The sequence below is a fragment of the Calidris pugnax genome, unplaced genomic scaffold (genome assembly GCF_001431845.1).
Source record: "Calidris pugnax isolate Ruff unplaced genomic scaffold, ASM143184v1 scaffold103, whole genome shotgun sequence".
NCBI classification, from domain to species: domain Eukaryota; kingdom Metazoa; phylum Chordata; class Aves; order Charadriiformes; family Scolopacidae; genus Calidris; species Calidris pugnax.
In genome coordinates, this window is record NW_015090990.1 from 17,693,500 (window position 1) to 17,715,503 (window position 22,004).

General features: G+C 38.8%; 2 protein-coding genes across 4 annotated transcripts in view; both read left to right on the forward strand.

Moving 5' to 3' along the window:
• The first annotated feature begins 722 nt into the window (after nt 1-722).
• On the forward strand, nt 723-20,649 carry STK17B (serine/threonine kinase 17b). Of its 3 annotated transcripts, none has more exons than XM_014954372.1 (8): nt 723-793; nt 3,861-4,016; nt 7,867-8,079; nt 12,492-12,636; nt 12,876-13,002; nt 13,922-13,970; nt 15,330-15,509; nt 17,045-20,649. In XM_014954372.1, the coding sequence occupies exons 2-8, from the start codon at nt 3,895-3,897 to the stop codon at nt 17,325-17,327; spliced, it is 1,119 nt and encodes a 372-aa protein (XP_014809858.1). In that variant the 5' UTR covers nt 723-793; nt 3,861-3,894; the 3' UTR covers nt 17,328-20,649. The 3 variants fall into 3 exon arrangements, with proteins under 3 accessions (XP_014809858.1, XP_014809857.1, XP_014809859.1); XM_014954371.1 differs by lacking the exon at nt 723-793 and adding an exon at nt 1,110-1,219; XM_014954373.1 differs by lacking the exon at nt 723-793 and adding an exon at nt 2,058-2,078.
• A 552-nt stretch (nt 20,650-21,201) lies between these two features.
• Nucleotides 21,202-22,004, forward strand: part of DNAH7 (dynein, axonemal, heavy chain 7) — a 118,825-nt gene continuing 118,022 nt past the window's right edge. Inside the window, exon 1 of the mRNA XM_014954155.1 lies at nt 21,202-21,301. Coding sequence (XP_014809641.1) covers nt 21,202-21,301 — 100 coding nt within the window. The remainder of the gene's footprint in view (nt 21,302-22,004) is intronic.

Below are 22,004 nucleotides of genomic sequence, written 5' to 3' on the forward strand. Positions count from 1 at the left end.
CATGCTTTCGGCTATTTTGTATCCTCAAAAAGGGTCTTTGAAACCACAAGTCAAAGTCTTTTAACTTTCTTTTTTTTTTCCCTTAGGGTCCTTAAAGCAAGAGGCTCTGAATGGCAACTCAGTTGCCATTTATGTGCATAAAGATCATCCAGCAGCCCCTGTGTGAGCAGTGTGCTTGTATAAAAGTACTAAAAATGAGGTTCTGGTCCCGTTTTAACATACATGTGTGTATGTCAGTGGGAACTGGTGTACTAATCTCTATTTTTAACAGGATCCAGCCCGTAACGTGGTTGCCCCAGACTCCGCAAGCTGCATCATACGTAACAGACAGAAAGCGTGGCCCTGCGCAGGCGCTGCTGCTGAACACAGGCAAGTCTTGTGCTTGTGGGTTTCTTTCTCGGATCCCCAGCTATGCTGGACCAGAAAAAAAAAAAAGAAAAAGAGAATTAAAAGGCTGCAGGCCTTGCGAGTGCCCCCGCGGCCCGCCGGGCAGCGGTGCAAGGGTGGCTTCGCCCTGCCGACCTGCCACTGCCCCACGGCCTCGGCCTTTCCCCCTTGTGCGGGCACTCCTGGAGGCCTCCTTACTGGTGCCTAGATTAAATTCTGCCCTTTGACTGGGAGATGCCGTCGGTGCACCTCGCCCCAACCGGCGGCTCCCCTCGCCCTTGCGCTCCCTGAGGCGGAGAAACAAAATGGCTCTTCTGCGGCTGCCCCGGCTCCCGTTTCCCTCCACCGGGCTCCCAAACAACCGGGCAGGGGGGGAGAAGCGGCCGGTCTGCCTCAGCCAGGCCAGGTAAGGCCGCGGTTCCCTGCACAGCGGGAGGAGGAAGAGCAGGAGCGCGTCGGCGGCTCCCCCGAAGGAGCGGGGCCCGGCAGCGGCTCGGGCAGACGGCACCTGCCGCCCCCGGCCCCCTCAGCCGCCCCCGCAGCCTTTGAGGGGCGAGGGCAGCCGGGCGGGGGCGCTGCCCGGTCGGATGGCGCCTCCACCAATCGCCGGGCAGAGGGCTCGCCCTTCTGGGCACGGATTGGCTCTTTGCTGCCGAAGTGGGCGGGCCGGGCGGGCGCCGCCGGGGCGGCCACATCTACCGGGCTGCACTTTTCAAACCCCGGCTGTGCGGGCGCGGCGGTTGGCGGGTGCGCGGGCCCGGCCTGCGCGCGTGCGGCCTGTTGCGGCGACCGTTGGCCCGTGAGGGGCTTCCCGGGAGTCCGGCGGCGAGAGGTGAGCCTGCCTCAGCCTGGGGCTGCGCCTCGCGGTCTCGGCTGCCGCGGGTGAGGGCTGGTGAGGCTGTAGGTGGAGAGCGTCCTACTGCCTCCCCTGTCCTACTGCCTCCCCCGGCCGGCTGTCGGAGCTCGCCGGTGTGTCTCCCCGCCCCGGGGAGCGCTGGCGGCAGCACCCTGAGGCGCGGGGGTGCCGCGGAGGTCCCGGGCCGCGTCCCGCCCTGATGCTGGCGGCCCGTCCCGACCGGCTGTGAGCGCACTCGGGAGCGGGCAGCCCCCGCCGGGGCTCTTTGCGGTAGCGCGGGGAGGGCGGGCGGAGGCGAAGGGAGCGCGTCGTGTCCTTCAGTCTTCTCCGGAGGGGGTGGACGAGCGTGCGGGATGTGGGACCGCCGCTGCCCCTCCTCGTTGGCTCGGGAAAGGGTGCCGGGGCTGACCGCGGGTGCTTATCTCCGCCCAGCAGCCGCTCCTGAGCCGTCTAACGTTGGTTGCGGAGCGGGACGGGTCAGCGCCGAAAGGCTGAAAGCGCGGCTGAGGCGAGGAGGTGTGCGGTGCCGGCCGCCTCCCCCGGGCTGGCGGGGGGCGCCTCCGGCCACCCAACCCCTCCCCGCCCCGCCGCCAGGGCTGGGGACCCGGTGCTGCTCCTCCCGGGTCCTTCTCCGCTGCAGCTTGAACGTCTTCCCTAGCCCCGGAGCAGGGACTTCATTTTTCTTGGCAAACGGTTACATCAAGGGACTTTTTGCCCAGTTCAAGATAGTTTAGTAGGAGGTTGTCTCTTTAGTGGGAAGCTTGCAAACTTCTGGGAGATCCGTTCTTCTGATGTCTGTTCCTCGGGGCTTTTGGTCCCATGTGAAGCAGCACAGGTATCACTTGTAATTTTAGAAGTAGTTGATGTGTTAGTACTTGTGCCTTTTTCACAGCTAACTGCATTTGAAATTAGATTTTTTTCTCCTGGATCAATTGTTTTCCTGTTCGTGTGTTTCTGTCTGCTATGAATATATGGTTTTCTCTATTTCTGATGATACCAAGCTAAAAAGAGAAGATGTGGTATCTTACCCGAGAAACAAAGTTAATTCAACACGACAGAAGCTCTCCTTAATAATAACTCTTTGAGAACAGTGATGTTAAATGAAAACTTTCAGAATCAAATTGATAATAGAAAGCTTTTAATTAATTAGTCAACTGTCTAGTATAAATACATCTTTTTGTGCTGAAGTAACAAGATAACTTTAACTGTTAAACTGTATTGAGTACAGCTCTAAAAAAGAGTAATAAAATTTCCAACATCTGAATCAGTCTCTTAAATGATAACGTGTCATAATTGGGGTGAAAGGAATGCATGTTTGTTACAAACAAGGTGATTCAAAGGCTTATGTGTTAGATTGTATTGTTACCCCTTGAAATGTTTTAGGAAGTTATTTCATGCTCATCAAATGCTACTTTGTAGATATTCCTAAACTGTGTAGTTTATTTTTGGTTTTTTTCCTGAGTCGTGATTTAAATCTGAAATAGTTCCAATATGAATAACCATGTTTGAAGAACTAGTAACTGGAACAATGTTTGATGGGTACTGGATTATATCTGAATCATAATTAATTCAAGTACTCCCCCAGAAGTTTCTGGTAGTACATATCTGTCATTTGAAAACTGGAAGTGTATTTTTTTAAGTTTGTTAACTGTATCTGATCTGTAATTTGCCTTGTGGGTTTTTTTCCTTCATTAATAAAGGTAAACCTACTCTTTAACATAAAATAAGCCATCAGTTAAGACTTCTGTTATCCCTCAGTAACCTTTTTCTGCTTTGCTTTTGCATTTCACCTGAAGAGATGCTTCAGGCCCATAAATGTGAATGTAAAAGCCCAGGATTTTTACAGTGGATTTTTCTCTTTTTTAATATATAGTAGTAGAAATAATGTAGGTGGGTGTATCTTCCTAGTGTGCTGTTCTACTGGTTTATTAAGGTAATTTAATCAGGATTACTACATCATTTGGTTCTAAATGATCTGAACTTGCAAAGAGGATGTTGTCCATTCATGTTGCTCTCTGGCAATTAATCTAGTGTTAAAATGAAACTTAGATGAGCTATGTGTGACTTTAATAGGAAATGTGATTCTTCCTACTGGGAAAACAGTAGCTTTTTTTTTTCTCTTCCCCTGTGGTTAGCTATTCCTGCTGTGTTGCAGACAGGAAGGAGTTTTGGTTAAGTTCCCCAGAGATACAAGTTAAAAGTGTAAATTTAAGAGAGTTGCTGGAACTTACCCAGAATCCAAAGGAAAGTTAAAGCTTATTTGCAGAAAGCTTAAGAAAGAGAAACAAACAAACAAACAGATATCATTGATAGTTAAGTAGTTATTAGCATTTTTACTAGAACTGAAGCTTATCCCTAGTATTCTATGAACATGCTCTAGGGAAAACCTTTATCTCAAATGTTAAAACAAAAGTTTTCTATTAATTTTTTTTAGCATGTCTTGATTAGTCTTCCTTTCAGGTTTTATTTTTGCAGCGATCAAATGTGTTGTTTTCATGTCACTATTAAACAAACATAAGGCTATTCTAGTCTGATAGACATAAACTCTAATATTTGTATACTTTCCTGCACTGTAATTACGGGATTTCCAAAACTCTTAATTATTTTGCTTTAACAGGTGACTGGTAGAAGAGAGAGACCCATTCCTGACTATGTCGAGGAGAAAGTTGGAGAATAAAAGCCTTTCTGGCTTGTTAGCCACATCTCTGCAGACACAAATCAAGACAGACAATTTCCACAATTTTTATATTCTTGAATCGAAAGAGCTAGGAAGGTAAGATTATTCCTATTTATTTTATTTTAGTAAGAGGGATTTCTGCTGCAAGAGAATTCTTTGTGCTATGATAGACCTTTTCTGGCAAACTTTTATGGTAATAGGTGGGGAATGAAGTATGCCTCTCCCCTTCCCTGCTCCCTTCTTTGCAGTATCCAACGGATTCTCTAGGGACCAGGAAAAGGTAGACTGAAACATTAGTTGCCAGCCTTTTCCACCTCAGAGAGATTTAGCTTGTTATCACAGGCATGTAAATCTAGGATTACATTCCTTTTTTGCTATTTCCCCTGTCTAGTCACACATCACTTTCCAGGTACGTAAAATAAAGAAGAGGGGATTTTGAGTTGGTTGTTTTGGTTGATTTTTTGAGTTTTTTGAAGTCCAGAAAACAAAGACCTTTTTCTCTCCCCCTCAAGCAGTTAGTCTACGTTTCTAACAACCTGCTGTTTTAGAATAGTTTTGCAGGCTGCTTCCCTTGCTCATGTTTGCAACAGTAAAATAGGAAATAAAACAAAAGAAAACCTTGGCATTTATGGTACTGTTTCAGAAATCTGAGCTAATGCTTTTTTGAAATCATTGGGTTAATTTATACCTTGAAAATATTCAGGGAATTGGGTGTGAAGCCATGCAAACATAACACCATGGTCATCTTTCCAAGCTCCTTTAACAGAATTGGCATGGGTCAGTCTCATAGTTGTGCCTCGCTGTGCCACATAGCGATCCTTTGCACCTGCAACATGTTTTGTCAGCAAAGATGCTCTTCTACATGTGATATTGTAAGCTCTTTAGCCTTCACTGTTCTCCTGCTTGTGGTTTGGGTTTTTTTTTCCCTAGCATGTGTATTATCTGGTAGGCTTTTTATAAAAATGCACCTTGCGGCCCATAACTTTCCTGTTTTCTTACCCCTTTGTCAGCTCTAGTTTTGAATTCTAGGCTCTACAGAAGCAGTTTATATGCACTATCCTCTAGAACTCCAGTATTCTTAAGATACTGGATTTTTGGATTATATATATCTGTGAGATGATGTCTTAAGTAAACAAAAGTGTAGATTTTGCGTGGATTCCAAAAACCAGGCTTTAATACTTTCTGTACGTGCGAAACCAGGCATAACGAAATAAATGCCAAAAACCCAAGAGGCAGAAGCAGAGTAGTAGGTTTTCTAAACATATTTTTTACTTTTCCTGGCCTAATAGTGTGTATATCTATTTTTTTAATGTTATAATGTTGATAAGTTATGTAAAATTCACCTTTCTTTGTAGCTTCTCTAAAAGATTTAAGATGCTTTTCTTTTCACTTGCAATTTTCTTCTTCCTCTTCAGGTTACTGCTTAAATGGTTCTTTTGTTCTTCTCCACTTAAGCTTCCCAAGTCCAATTTTTTCCTCCCACACCCTTATCTTTTAGGTCCTTTGGTATTTGAGACACTGACTCACGAAGCAGGCAGGTTCTGCTAAGTGGGTTAGGTAGTTTTGTCCCCCGTGTGTGGAAGGCTTGGCTTCTTTTGAAGTAGTTACATTTCTGTGGTTTATAATTTGGGATATGAAAGCAACTTGAAATCAGTTTTTATCTCGTAAAACTGGGCTGTAAAGTGATGGTTAAATAGTTGCTTTGCAGACAACGAGGAATGGGAACCATTTTACTTGCTTGTATTTCTGGGGAAATTCCACAGCTCTAAAACAATTTTTTTGTCTTAATAATTTTGTTTTGGTAATTGGCACACTACAAATACAGTATAAACAAGTAGAAATTCTTACATCATCTATCTGGAGATACTGCTGACTCTCAAAGCTGTTATACCCACAGCGACTAGAAGGAAGATGTGCAAAAATTCTCAGGGAAGATCTTGCTGTTCCCATGAAACTCAACCAGTTCTCCTTTTTTAATTTTAGAGAAACTTTTGTGGTTCACAAACTGATGTGATGTCAAAATGAGAATGTAAGCTGCAGGGAGTATCTTAAAGTTTGGTGTATTACAAAATTCAGCTCAATAACATCAAATGCTCTGCAGTAATAAGCTGGTTTAACAGTTGGGAAAGGACTTCAGGCTTACAAATAGTTGCTGAAATGAAGAGTGCGCATGTATCAGACTGTAAATAACTTTCACCTCTTAAATTAACTTTTCGTTTGAGTTTTGTACTCTTACACTTTTAAATTTAGTGCTTTAAAAAAAAGGACAAAGAAATCTTTGCTGAGAGGTATGGTTTAGTGATGGTGTTGCTTTTTGTTTGTTGTGCGGGTGTCTGTTTTTGTCAAAGTTAGGTTGATGGTTGGACAAGATGATCTTTAAGGTCCCTTCCAACCTAGAAGATTCTGTGATCTAATAGATTTCTAATAGATTAGAAACTAATCTAATAGATTTTGAAAGAAATTGTGACAGAGAAGCTGTTTTGTTGAATTTATTTGTAACTGATAGCATTTAATAATGTCAACTTTACATGCTTAATTTAGTCATATTTCTACACACTGTATTTAACATATTATTTGCAAATGGAAATCTTATTTTTCATGAGGTGCTTATACCTTTCTTGATTAAATACTGAAGTATAGATTTTTTTCAAAAAAGCCTCAGACACTCCTTTTTTTTTTTTTTTTTTTTTTTTTTTTTAAGAGACGTTCCTTTTAGGATTTGGGTTTTTTCACCAGAAGCAGTGCAATATAGCCTTTTCTACTAAGGAAGCTAATTTAGTTGAAAAAGCACGGGTCAGATAGCTCATACTGACCTTCTTCATCAAGTTCATTTTTGGTATGCTGGGATAACAAAAAACATGCGTGGAAAGGCATTGTGTTTTCAAAGACATAAGTGTAGGTTTTGTTCTTTGTACACAGTTTTATACTGTTTTTAGAACTTTACACAATTTTATTTTAGCCCTTCAAGTTGTTTTTCTTTAAATAATGTTTCTTGTATCATTTGAAAACACTTTGCAAGTATGCAACTAGGCATTTCTGGGAATGCAAAACTTGTGATTATAAAACTTTGTTTTTTCAGGAGTTTATAACTTGGCTTAAAAAACTGCATTTTTTCCCCTAATTTTTTAAAAGGTCAGCTTGATGTTTTAACTAGAGTATGTGGTTTTCTTTGAAAAACACTAGTTTGCCAAAATACATTTTTGTTTCCATACCTAAACAGTTGGCTAGGAAATAAAGCAGCACACTTTGTCTAACTGCAATTCAGAAAGAGAAGGCTAAGTGGTGGGTTCCTTTCTGTTACAATGTTTTTAAACATTTTGCAGATACCTGTTTCTTTTGCAGTACTACATGATTTGTGGAGGGAAATTCTCTTTATGGCTAAAATTTTCTGCAATGAAGACCTCCCCTCACACCCCCAGCATACAACTATGCTTTATTTTCTGTGTTCGTTGTCTACATTTCACAGGGTTTTACTTTGCTTATTGCTGTATCGTACAGGTGCTATAATATGCTTGAGGTTTTTTTAATATAATATTGCCAACCTGAACAAAGTCCTGAGCAGCTTGGTTGGATCTCCAGAGCTGGTCCTGCTTTAAGTGGGATATTTTGCTAGAGACCACCAGAAGTCCTTTCCAACCTGAGTCATTCTATGGTCCTACACTAAGAATGTCCATGTAACATGATACTCTGATTTAATGCTTAGCTAGTCTCTATAAAATGAAATGTACTGGGTGTCTACAAAGCTTCATCTAACTTAGTATAATTTCTCCTACACTGTCTGAAAGTTGAATGTTCAGGGAAAAGTGTAAGAAGAGGCCAAACGTAGCATTCCCCTGATATTTTTTTTTTTAAAGTTTCCAATTATTTGCCATGCCTTTTTATTTCTAATGGCAATTTACGTACTTTTTATGTCTTAGGTCTTAATGTTTTCCCTTTTATTTTCTAGAGGAAGATGTGCCGTGGTTAGAAAATGTATAGCTAAATCCACAGGCCAAGAGTATGCAGCTAAATTTCTAAAGAAAAGAAGAAGAGGTCAAGACTGCAAAGCAGAGATTCTTCATGAAATTGCTGTACTTGAATTAATGAAATCTAATCCTCGCATAGTTAATCTCCATGAAGTCTATGAAACGGCAAATGAAATCATCTTAGTGTTGGAATAGTGAGTATGCCTTCATCAGATGTTCCACGTTTGTAGTTACAAATCTGTCAATGTACTAATTTTTTGCATGACTTGCCTGGACACCCAGAAGAATTACAAGAGGGTGCTATATACATTATGCTAAGATTTCATTATGATCTACTTTATGAGCTCTTAGGGACTTTTTTTTGGTATGATTTTTTTTCACGTAAATGCAGTCAATTGCTGTAAATTTGAATCTTTGGATTTGTACATGGTTTTTGTTACATCCATGGTTAATGACTTATGTCAAACAATATAGAATAAGGCATGAAACAAAATACATCGAAACCTATAGTAGTTCGGTACTCATAATGTTTAAAAATGGACAGAAATATTATTTTTTTACAAAAAGTTATCAAAAAATAAAGAGATTCTCCTTTCTTCCCACTGCACAATTCAGTTTCATAGACAATTTCACTCAATCTCAAATTGAAATATTTTTTGTCCCTTTAAATACTATCTCAGGAGGGTAATTTCGATTAAAACTTGCCTGTTTAGTTAGAGCAGGTTGTTTATTCTGCTAGTTGGATTTTTGTAAAAAAAGCTCCGGTCAGTTTTCGGGTCATGCTAACCTAATCTAAAACCTGAATACAAACTCTAAGGTGTAAATTTTTTTTTGTTTTGTTTTCCTTAAAGAATCTTTCATGCAGGCTGCCCAGAGAGAATGTTCTTGAATCCCATAGAAAGTGCACACTGCTTTTATGCATCTTAAATCATACCATCCCAAAAAAGTAGGCCCTGATACCAAGTACACAGATTTCAGAGAAGCAGAGCATGTCCATGTTCTGTGAACTTCAGTCACCACTTCATGATTTTTGGTGACTGAAAACTCACAATTCATTTGTGCGTTCTGAGCTTCTAAATTTAGTGATTTTGTTGTTTTAAAACTGTTTGGCTTTTGGAGCTATATCCTCCAAAATTTCCTTTTCCTTTTAGATGTTCCTGTAGTTTCTTAAAAACAAGTCTAATTTGGGAATTAAACTTGAATTATCTATTGTATTTGCTGTATGTATAAATTCGTTTGGAATGTAAGGAACAAAAATGCAGTTTGTGAAATTAGTTCAGAAAGTCCTTCTCTAAGATTTAAGTTTCATGTACAAAGTATTTGAAGAGCTGTTAATAGTGGACTATACACAAGATGGCAAATTCCTTCAAATTTTCCAAAGAATGTAGCTAGATAATTTTAAAAAAGCTTTTCTTCCTGGAACTGGATGATCCCTAACATGTTATTTGTTCTGAAAAGGCTAAAATAATAAATAATGTAGAAGTAAAGACAAAGTCCAGATGACAAATTTTGAACTTCTTATCAGGAATAAGTGCAAGTTCATATAAAAGCCATACTGATTTTACTGCTTCTGTTTCAGGTCAGCTGTCTTAGTCTTGCTTATTAAAGCTCTGTAATGAAACAAGTCCCTTGTACTACATTAGTGTTAATGGTCTACTTTGTAGTAGTATTCTGAAATTTTGCATTTAAGTGTTCCTAGTTCATTAGTATAAGCAAAGGACTGATTATGCTTCTAAATTACGTCTTTCTGTAGCAGAATACACAGATTTTTTTTGTTTGTTTCTCATCATCAGAACTCTGAAGCAGTACTTTAAAAGAATTGCAAGAAATTAGTTTCTTACTCATAAAATATTTTAGAAGCATTTACTGTTTGGTCGTATTTTTCCTCCTATATATGGTCCTTGCTGCTGTTGGATTGTATTGGTGGGGTTCTTTGGAAGATGTAGTAGTAAGAATCAGTTTGTGTAAGCACGCATTTTCTAAATAAAGGAAATGGATGCTAGTTCTTTAGTAATTTCCTCTGCAGAAATAACCTTAAGACATGCATACTTCTTCAAAAGACTCACAAAAGATATTGTTACTCTTCTAATCTGAGGGTCAAAGGTAATTGGAGGAATCCAGTTTTTCAGGGAGAAACCTGGCAGCTGTATTAATTCATTTTACAGCTGTGCCAAGCAGCTGTACTAATTTTCAATCTAGTTTTGAACAAAACTATATAGTTTTGTTCGTTGAAGAACTAAGGAAGGCACTTCAGAGTCAGATCAATGGTCTGTCTAATCTGCTGCCATTTCCAGCAGTGGCTGTAGGGAGATGCTGTTTAGGAGGAGCGAAGGAACATATGAGCCTGTCCACCTTTTGCTGTCCGTTCTCTTTTGCACTGTCCCAGCAAGCAGAGGTATTGTACTCAGGATACCTCTATGCCTGTTCCTTTTAGTGTCTGTTTGGGGACCTATAGCCTGTGAATCTGTTTTATTCTTTTTTGAACCTGCTTCGGTGGTAATAAACCCCAGATGTTCATTACCTACTGTGTGAACAAATGCTTTCTTTTATCTGTTTTCAACTAATCAGCTTTATCTCTAAAGCAGCTTTAGTTTTTGTAAGCCTTATTCATAGACTCCCCCACAATCTTCTATCCAAACTGAAGAGACGGTGTCTCTTTGGTCTCTTCTTGTAAAGCAACTGTCTTTCCTCTTGCTTGCCCTTCTCTGTATCTTTACTAATCTTACACGCTTCTTGAAGATACAGAAGCCAGAACTACGTGCTAAGATCTTCTATTGAGCGTTGGTTTGCTACTGTTGCTTTCAGTAACTTTCCTGATGATAACCATGTATGTTGGCGCTTTTTTAGCTGCTCTGTGCATCGATCCAGTTATTTCAAAGAACTGTCAATCAAAATTTCCTGAGCTGTATCTACCGGTTCAAAGTTTGGCACTGTGTAGCATTCTATTAGGTTATTTTTCTAATGGTATCTTACATTTATGTATACTACAGGTCATCTGATGCTCTTTCACTCGCTTTCTCGGTTGGTGCTGAACTTGCTTGTTAAGGTCTTCCATGAACGGGGGAGGCAAGACGAGGATGCTGCCTTGTAGCTGTGTTCTGGTGTGCTGGGTAGTCACATGCCTTGGGCGACTGGCCGTGCCTCTGCTATTGCAGCCCATGGTGCTGCTCACCTTTGCTGCATTCGGATCCCGAAATCCTTTTCGGCAGAGCTGTTCAGCTCTGTACCTGTCTGCTTGCCCACCCATCCAGACCGTAACGTGGTAACTTGGATACAAGAATATTACGGGAGACAGTGCTGAAAACCTTGTTCAGGTTGAAGTAACTGACATCCACTGCTCTTCCCCTCATCTACGTTTTACCATCAAGGCAACTAGGGGAGGCATTACTGACACCTCACGTAGCTCCAGCTGTGCTTCTCCATGTTGTCCATTATCTGATTTTTTTAAGAGACTTATCATTTTGCTAATGATGAAATTCAAGTTTACTGATCTGTACTTTTGAGACGTAGCTCTTTATCCTTAAGAGGGAAACTTCAAGCATTTAGAGCAGGCTGAATAAGGGTTTCAAACCCAGCATGAGAGGAAACAGCTGACATTGCGGCAAAGTGTAGACGTGTAACTAATAAACCACACGCAACGTGGTTATTTCCATGCTTCCTTTGTGCTGTGTTATATGTAGGGTTTTCTGTAAGTAAACAGGCTTTTTCTCAGGAAGATGTATTTGAGATGCTGTGAGAAAACTTCAAGCTTGTCAATCTTACCTTTGTTGTTAGCGTGGAAATGGTAAATTCCAAAATGACAGAGCTGAGACCTTGTATTTCTGAATATTTTGTGTCTCCTAGAGTTCTGGAAGATACTGCTCACTTACTGATGAGGCAACTGTATATCTAATCAGTAGCAGCAGGGTACATTTTCTTGCTGGTACCCCTCTGATAGAAATACCTGATTTTTAGTCTTCCATGAGAATGGCAGGACCTAGATAGCAAGCATGCAGTTTCCTCTTGCTCCAGAAATATTCTTCAGCAGCTCTAGCTGTTTGTTGCGTTATAGTTCTTACGTTTACATCACAGCCACCTCATGTGAAAATAAAAATAAAAATGAAAAATTTTTACTACCAAATTCAGAGAATAGGAATACTGCTGGGCTTTCTTGCTTTGAATTATTTATGGAACTGGTCTAATGGAAGACATTTTAGATTTGACTTGAAGAGAAAGGCTTCTTCTGCTATAGAATGATGACAGAACTCATCTTCCTGAAGGCATCTTCACAGTTGCTTACAGGAAAGCATGCTTGAGGGTACCAAAGCATGAGGAGGCTTTCAGCCACAAAATTTTGTTTCACTCTCAACTGCTGTTGCCAGCTATGAGGAAAGAAAAAGCATCATCAGATTTTTTTTTTTTTCCTTTTCTAAGTGCTTATATGATGTGTCTTGGCATAAGTGTGTGTTTAAAAAAAAAAAAAGTAGCAATAACAATATTACCAGCCTCTCTGAGAATATGAATATGATAAATTAATATATATTAAATAAGTGCTACATATAAAAATTTTCTTCACTTAAGCTTGAAAATTCAAATTTAAACATAAGTGTTCTTGAATGTGTTTCAGTGCTGCTGGAGGAGAAATATTTGATTTGTGTGTCCCAGATCTGGATGACAGAATTGGTGAAAGGGATATTATAAGGCTTATAAGACAAATACTTGAAGGACTTCGCTGCTTGCATGAAAACAATATTGTTCATCTTGATTTAAAGGTGAGAGTGCAGTAGACTTTTTATTTTAGTACTTTATCTTCAATTTAATGTTATGGTAATCAGTCATTTGTTAAATACGTAACAAAAATGTGAAAAAGGTATGTATCAGAGATTAAATATTTTTTAAATAAGATTTAGCAGTAAGTATTGCATAATAGAAACTGAAATGTCATTTAGTACATTGGGGTCTTTTGCAGCTTATATTTTATTAATTGCAAATTAAATCTTTTCTATTCTAGCCTCAAAATATTTTGCTGAGCAGCCTCAATCCTCTTGGTGATGTAAAAATTGTAGATTTTGGTATGTCTCGGAAGCTTGAGAATTCTAGCGAACTGCGGCAGATCATGGGAACAACAGAGTATCTAGGTATGGAAGAATTGCTTCACAATTTCTGATGTGTGGTTTTGAGAAAACAGAAGCAGTTCATGTAAAATGCTTATCAAGTTATCGGTCGTTACTGGAAAAAGAACAACATGACAAGGCAACATGTTCTAAGCACTTCTTTTTTTAAGTCAGATATTTGCACCAAAAAAATACCAAATTACATCAATAAGTGCACCTCTAATTTCATGCTATGGTGTTTACTGTGATGCAGACTGTTAAATCAACAAGAAATTTTGGCTATTAAATTATTTTGATTACAGTTGAAGTACAGCATTAGAATGCACAAAGAAATGTTCTTTGAATAAAGAATGCCGATGATTGAAATAGGAATGACGCTGATGCATGATCATTTAATGAGATTAAAATATTCCTCGGAAAGGGAAAGATTGCCATTAACACTTGGTCCTCTCTGAGGGGCAAGCTTTCCTTCGTGATCTGCCTACACTCAATGTTAAGAGCACTTCAATCTGCAGTGAATAACTTGCTATCTAGCGTATGCTAGCAGCCACTGTTGGCTTGGTCATCTGGCCTTGCAGTGTTAACATGCAGAAGGCTTTATGCATTCCCCTTAAAAAGCTGTGTACTTGAAAACCTCTTAGAATAATCTTTTATATGTGCATGCATCTGATTAGAAAATATCTTGGGACTTGGACAGAATAGACTTTAGGCCATATAGTGCCATGTTAGTGCGAACCAGTTAAGCATCAGTGTGTCTAATCAAATGGAAATAACTTTTTTCAAGCCCTGTGGCTTGAAAATAATAAACTTGATTATTGAAACTGCATGTTTAGTCTCATAATAATGCTTGGCAAAAAAATGCTAGAAATGTAGTGCATGATTCAAGGCCACTTGAATAATATATCCATTAAAGTATTTTTCTTCTCCCTATCTCTTTCTCTAGCTCCAGAAATTTTAAACTACGACCCTATTACCACAGCTACAGATATGTGGTAGGTTGTATATATTAATTAATTTTATTGAGGTAGACATGACCACTTAACAATCTAGAGCCCAGATCCAGATTCTGACGTAGTTTTATCCTGTTTCCAAAAATGCCCTCTGTTGGAGGGCTGCCTAAGAGAGGGAGAGTTGGGAGGGGAAGGAGCCCTCTGGATATAAGTCAGAGCTTACAGGAATTACTGTATATGAGTCTATTGCACACCTAGTAGGGAATGCAAGTAGCTTCTGAGCATGCAGAGTATAGGTGTTTGTTCTAAGGGAACAATAACAACGATTGCATAGCATGCTTTAGGTATTAGTTACTCTTGGATGATGTGTCAGGTATTAACTACTCTTGGTCACTCCTCCTTACCCACTTTTGTATCATTAAATAATTATATTATACAAATTATAAGAAGTTTTTTAACTTTTCTACTTATCTTTAGAGCAGTATCTGCAGAATGAGTCACAAAAAAAGAGACAAGTACCTTAAACTAATCCACAACTTTATTAAGTATACCTTTGTAGCTTATTAATTTTATGAGCTATGTTAGTGTGAAGACTTGAGAATGTTTTCTTAAAAACATAAAATAGTCATATGCTCTTAAGCACCTAAATAATTAAAATTCAGTTTTAAAAGTCCTTCAAATTTCTCAACTTGTAATAGTAATTAAATCTGTTAGTGAATGTTTATTAACCACTTATTATTTGTCTGCTTTTGTGGAAAGATACAAAACCAAACAATTGGTACTCAAAATGACAAATCCAGCAGCATGTTTCCACAATGTAATGCATACTAAGGTCTGAACTATCAGATCACAAAACCATTTTTATTATGCATCAAGAAACCACCTATGACTTCTGTGTGATGTGATGTGTGGTATTCACATTCTTCAGGAAAACCGTCTCAGTAAGAGAATATTGTAACACAAATGTTGATTGTACAAAGAAGTTGACTAAATCACAGTCTTCGATGCTTCATCCAGAAGTGCAGTGAAAGATGTGGCTTTATTTACATGCAAATTAGCAAGTCTGTTGTTTTGCAGTTTTATCATCCAGAATTCCCATGTTTCCAAAAATGGGCCATGAAAAAGTGATATATTTCTTTTTCCTAACAATGTCAATTGGAAGAAAAGGGGGTGTATTGAAAGTAAGCAATTTTCAAAAATCCCTTCACTGAGCTATACACATAGCTTTCCTTGTGTGTGCATGTGCATACATGCTTGAAACACATAAAAGTGAGATACCACATGATGTTTCTAATTCTTGGAGTGTAGCATACATCAGGAATTTTGATCTGCAGCACAATAAATATGAGGGTATATTGTTTCGGTATCCTAGTACAATTATATGTTGTGTTCTTACCTCAGGAACATAGGTGTAATTTCATACATGCTGCTAACGCAAGAATCTCCATTTGTGGGAGCTGATAATCAAGAAACTTACCTGAATATATCTCAAGTTAATGTGGATTATTCAGAAGAAACATTTTCATCAATTTCACAGCCTGCCAAAGACTTTGTTCAAAAACTTCTCATTAAAAATCCAGAGTAAGTAACAAACTCCTCCAGGCAAGAATCTTATCTTTTATGTTTGTTGGAACACGTTAAAAAATGTGATTTTTTATTTGGGAGCCTAATACCACTGATATGATCAGTCAGACATTTTACAATGCATTGGTATTAGTAGCTGGCTATTTAATAGTCTAGATTTATGCTTTTCCATAATGTATAAAAAGCATCTTTGCTTCACTTTCTGGCTATTATTGTGTAGCCAGGCTGGTGCTTTGAGTTCTGTATTTTGAATTTCTTTATATTTGAATTCAGAGGACAGATTATTAAGAAATCTAATTAAATATATTCTAGAAAGGTCACGTTCTTGTCTATAATTTAACATTTTCTTGCACAATTTGGAGATAAAAAATGCAATCTTTTTGATACAGTTTGCTGACTTATCTATAATATGGTTTTCTGTGTTTTTTTATATAAAAACTTGACAGTCTTGTGACTAAATGTATATTCTTCAGAAATATATAGTGTTTTGCCATGTTCAGTCTTTTAAAAAAATGTTCTTGATGAAAAGTACAAACTTCTTGTTTGTAAGGCACATTTCTGTAACTTTGTGTTCATTTGAAATTTAGACTTTAATCAAGTGCCATTCAAAGTAGCTAAACTTTTAGATGATAGTATTTGAGAGTGGTAGAATTACAGACATTAACTGTGTCTGTGGTTCCTGCGTTAAATCTGGATTATTTTTTTTTAACTGTTGCACCAGCACATGGAGTAAAAATAAATAAATAAATAGATTAAAAAAAACCCCAAAAAACAAAGCAACCAAAAAAAGGTAACGGTTTTAAACTGAAAGAGGGTAGATTTAGATTAGATACCAGCCAAAAAACAAAGCAACCAAAAACAGGTAACGGTTTTAAACTGAAAGAGGGTAGATTTAGATTAGATACCAGGAAGAAATACTTCACTGTGAGAATGGTGAGGCACTGGAACAGGTTGCCCAGAGAAGCTGTGGATGCCCCATCCCTGGAAGTGTTCAAGGCCAGGCTGGATGGGGTTTTGAGCAACCTGATCAAACAGGAGGTGTCCCTGCCCAGGGCAGGGGGGTTGGAACTAGATGGTCTTTAAGGTCCCTTCCAACCCAAACCATTCTATGAACTTAACAATGCAGAACATGATGAAACCTTTGGTAGCACTTCAGTAGGTTATCCAAATGAACAGTTTTGCAAGTTTGTGGCTTGTTTAGTAATAACATTTTGGAAGGGTTTACACCAGTTTTTGATGAATTGCAAGAGTAAAAGACTGCAAAATGTCACATAGAGTTGATGACATCATGTTATTTGGCCCTCCTTGAAAACCTGAAGACTGAATATTCATTAGCCTCCCTATTTACAGTGGTCTTCAAAAGCATAAGCACATGCACATATATACATATATATATAATGTTGAAAACATTCTGAGGGACTATGAATACCAGCTAAGAAATACCTGTTCCTTGTTGTGATAAAAATCTTACCTGACACTCAGCAGTATTTCTGAAATCAACTTAAGTAACTTTACCATTTTCTCTTTCAAAGGGAACGACCCACAGCAGAAGCCTGTCTTTCTCATTTGTGGTTGCAGCAAGAGGAGTTCATACTCTTGTGTAGTCCTGAAGAAACTTGTTGCTCTTCTCCGATGACAGGACACACAACAAAATGTTTAGAAGAGCGGAGCGTAAAATCCAGTTGTAATGGTACCTGTAGCAACAAGGAAGACAAAGAAAACATCCCAGAGGACAGCAGTACAGTCTCCAAACGCTTCCGTTTTGATGATTCATTACAGTATCCCCAAGACTTCATGACAGACTTCATATGTTAATGTGTAATATAGACTTTTATGAAGTGAATTTAGCATAATCTATTCCAGTGGCGAATATAAGATTATGGCTTGCCAATTTATGCAGCATTGGCATATTGGAAATGCACTTTGATTCTTTTATGCTGGTGCTTCCTTTTCTATCCATTGCTGGCAATGGATTTAACTCCTGAGAAACTGGGGTTGTTGCACCAATAAAATGAATTATTTTTTTTTAAGAAGATATAATTAAATATTTTTGCACTTTTCAAGTTTTAGTCCAAAAATGATGCCAGAATGAACAAATTAAAACCTGAAAATGAGTTTAAACAAACTCAAGCTTTGCCAAACAGAATATGTGCACGTTTTTATGACTAGCCTTAATAAGAAATTGGTCTAAGCAGGGAAACTGAATCTAGCTGTTTTACTGGGCTTCTTTGTGACCATTCTCATTGCTTTAAATGGAAGCCAAAGTTGGTATGTTTTGGGACTATGATACATCTCTTGGGGCCATTTGAAAAACTGCTTTCTCTCTAGGATCATTAGTAGTTAAGTGTTTCTGCCTCATAGATCTGGTTCACTTAGGGATTATAATGCATATTCTGTGTTTTTTCCTGTGCTGGATCTCTGGAATGCTTAAATAGAAGACGGGTAGACTGTCAGTCCTTGCATTAGTGATCCTTTGCTTCTTATCAGTAAGTTATATTTGAAGAGGATGAGGGTCCCGTGCTGACGTAAATATCATACACTTATTAGTTTGCTTTCATCAAACCTCTGAAACAGTATTGTCTACCTGTATTGAGCTATTCCTCATCTTAAAAAAAACCAAAACCAACAAAACAAAAAAAAACCCAAACCGCCAAAGAAACCCAAATCACAAACCTTCTTTAGAGTTAAAATAACTGAATAAACTGAAAATAAGCATTTTTTGCCAGTGAAGCTGCAATTAAAAGCCTGTAATTATGCCCCTCTAATGTAGAAATGCAGCGCATATTTCTGTCAGTTGTTGTTATCCATAACAGCTTAGCTTCATGCCCGCTCTGAGAAATGGACTGCAGTGTGTTAGTATTTAAAGACAAACTACCTAATAATTGTTTTAAGCCTTAAACTTGGTTTGTTTAGTGAGTTTATTTTCCTAAGTTATATCCCTTCCACTTCCTTTTGTAGGCACTGAGGAAGCAGTGCCTGTGTCAAGTTTTGACTTAGAGCAAATACCAATCATGCCATAACAGCCTGAGACTAATACTGACAAGATAAAATCCTAATCATGACACTGAGGCTGGAAGTCTTTTTGTGTAAGGAATGCAGTAAAACTCTTATAAATAATTTGAGAGCAAATGGCACTTTAATATACTTTTGGGATTTTCCACTCCTCAGAGTTTAGACTTAATCGTCTTTGATTTGGATTTGGTTTGTATAATAAAATATCACAATCTGATAATCTTTTTCAGGTGTGCCTGTGGACTTGTCAATAGTTAGGCAGATTGAGGTTTGGGAACAATATATTAATGAGAGGTGAACATAATGAGTGGTAGGAGGTCATATTTTTATCTTTCTTTGCAGAGGGAAAGCACAATTTGGTGTTGTTTTTTTTTACTTAGATTTCAATGTAAGGTATCACCATAATGCATGGGGGAATTCAGGATTGTTGTCTTTATTTTGGGTGACATTCTTGTTGACAAGTGAGAAGTTGACTGAGGTGTAAGGCATGTAAGACTCTCTTTCAGGTTACGTTTGTCAGAAGAAGTTGTCACGATCCAATAAAAATGGAAATTGTGTTGCTTAGATTTCAGAAAGGGGAGGTGACATTTCTGATAGACAATTTAAGTCTAATTCATTGCTCCATCTCGCCTACCTAATTTCACCCAATTTATTTATTTAGATTAGTTGTCATGATTTTTGAGTTGTGAATAAGAAACGTTAGGCCAAGAGGTTATCCATTTTAACAAAAGTTTTAATTGAAGAGCTAGATTAGCACAACTCACAGTTACTGTCAGTATATAACTAACCACGGTTAGAACAACAACCCAAACAGTATCACGAGAATATCATGATGACCAAGCACCCATTATGCTGTATGCCTGACCCCATGGAATAAATGTGAGATTAAAGGAGACAGAAGCAAATACAGTCAAGGGTCCTTGGCCGGGAAGGATTCACTGCACTAATTAATCACTTCACCTGTCCCCAGCCAGGTACAGCCTTTTAAAGGTAGCGTTGCCTATGCGCAGCCAGTCAGCGGATTCAAAATCAGTGTTTTGCTTCGTGGTTGCTCCAGTGCAGTCTCCATCCTGGCAGCCCCTTGGCAGCCTGAGTACCAACAGCCAGTAGGAATCTCATCGTACAGGGTTCAGAGGCAACAGAAGTAAAAGTTTTCCAAGACTTAATATCATGTGAAGTAACAGATCTATTCAGCATGGATGAAGGTCAGATGTCTAGGTATAAATGAACCACACAGTCTCCTCTATGTATTAATTCTCATGTAACTTTTTTCAGTGGTATTGATAATACATATAATTATAAAATTACTTTGCTGGAGGCAGTTGTTGGATTGTTTTCACGTAGCTTATACCATAACTTTTCGAAGTCCTTGGCTTTTCCCAGTTGGAGTCTTATCTAACATTTTGGTTTTTTTCACCAGCATGGAGTCTAATTCGAACTGGATAAATTAAAAATATGAAGTATGAACTATTTTATGCATACTCGGAAGTTAAAGTTCAGTTAAGATAAAGAAGAGTTATATCAAAAAGCTCTAATGGATAAAGGTAGAAAAGAATGTTTATAAATTTTTTAAATTTTAAAATTCTACAAAAATATTACTGTACTGAAATTACAGCTAGGAAGCTTGTGAAAGGCTTTGTACATTAATATTCTATTTTTAACATCTGGAAAATCAACCTGAAAGCATATGCCAGCACTTTATGACAAAGTTGTTATTCCTTAAAATTTTTATCCTGGTATCTGATGTTTACATTTCTTACAACTTTTGGAGCTAACTTATCTTTAAATTTAAATAAATGAAAATTAGTCTTATCCGAGAAACTTAAGTTTTGAAGATTTTATTTGTACTTTTTGTAAACTTAAAATATACCTTGAATCAGATTTTGTTTGGATCAGTGAGTTTGATTTATTTAAAAATATTACTGTGCATGCATAACTTCAATTGAATGTAAATACATACATTGTAGACAATTGTTAGCCCATCTTGCTTCTTGCCATATTACTGGGAATTACCAAGTGTAAATGAGTGATGAATAACATTTTAAGGTGACTGAAGTCATATTTCTATGCAGTTTATGACCTTTTTATATTAAAATAAATAAATAAACGTTGCCTTTTTTCAAAACTTCTGTGTTTTCATTTCTTCACAGAATCAGAGAATGGTTGAGGTTGGAAGGGACCCCTGGAGGTCATGTTGTCTAACCCCCCTGCTCAAGTAGGGCCACCTAGACCTGGTTGGCCAGGACCATGTCCAGATGACTTGTGAGTATCTCCAAGAAAGGAGACTCCACCTTTCTGGGCAACCTGTTCCAGCACTCAGTCATCCTCACAGTAAAAAATATATTTCCTTATGTTCAGACAGAACCTCCTGTGTTTCAGTTTGTGCCCATTCCGTCTTGCCCTGTCATGGGTCCCCTCTGGGCCTTTTCTTCTCTAATCAGTCCCAGCTACTTCAGCCTTTCCTCATAGGAGTGATTCTTCAGTCCTTTAATCATCTTTTTGGCCCTTCGTTGGACCGCCAGGTATGTCTATATCTCTGTATTCTCTATACTGAGAAGCCCAGAACTGGACACACTCCTGTGCTTAGTAGAAGGGAAGGATCACCTCCATCAACCTGCTGGTGGTACTTTGCCTAATGCAGTGCATGATAACCATTAGCCTTCTTTGTGGCAAGGGCATGTTCACTGCTGGCTCATTTTCAACTTGGTGTCCACCAGGACCCCAGGTCCTTTTCTGCAAAGGTGTTTTCCAGCTGCGTGGCCCCAGCATGTATCAGTGTATGGTATTGTTCCTCCACAGGTGAAGAGCTTTGTGCTTCTTGTTGAACTTCATGATGTTCCTGTCAGCCCATTTCTCCAGCCTGCAGAGGTCCCTGTGAATAGCAGCATGACCCTCAGGTGTTACCAGCCATTCCTCCCAGTTTTGTGTCATCTGCAGCTTTGCTTGAGGGTATGTTCTGCCCCATCATCCAGATCATTAATGAAGATGTTGAACACGATTGATCCCTGGGGTACACTGCTTGTTACTGACTTCTAATTAGACTTTGTTCCACTGATCAGCAACCCCCTTTCAGCCAGTTTTCAGTCCACCTCACTGTCTACTCATCTGGCCCATACATCAACAGCTCGTCTACGAAGATCTTATGGGAGGCAGTGTCAAAGGCCTTGCTGAAGTCTAGGCTGGCAATGTCCACTGCTCTTGCCTCATCTACCAGCCAGTCATTCCACCACAGAAGTTTATCAAGTTGCTCAAGCACGACTTCCCCTTGGTGAATCCATGCTGACTACTCCTGATGAATAATGAACTTACCAGCTAACTTCCTGGAACTCTTTTACATACGCCTGCTTTTCATACATAAAATGTTGAATGGTCTAGTTATGTCTTGCAGTATTTACTGAGGTGATACCTTTTATGTTATATTCTAATGGCCTTTGCTGAATAACCATGTAAAGAAACTTAAATGGAATGTTTGTGGCATGT

Bases quoted from the DNA above. Each gene is read 5' to 3' on its own strand.
- STK17B (XM_014954372.1), top strand. From the start codon at position 3,895: ATGTCGAGGAGAAAGTTGGAGAATAAAAGCCTTTCTGGCTTGTTAGCC. The intron at 12,637-12,875 runs GTGAGAGTGCAG...TTTCTATTCTAG, and splicing joins TTGTTCATCTTGATTTAAAG to CCTCAAAATATTTTGCTGAG. The intron at 15,510-17,044 runs GTAAGTAACAAA...TCTCTTTCAAAG, and splicing joins CTTCTCATTAAAAATCCAGA to GGAACGACCCACAGCAGAAG.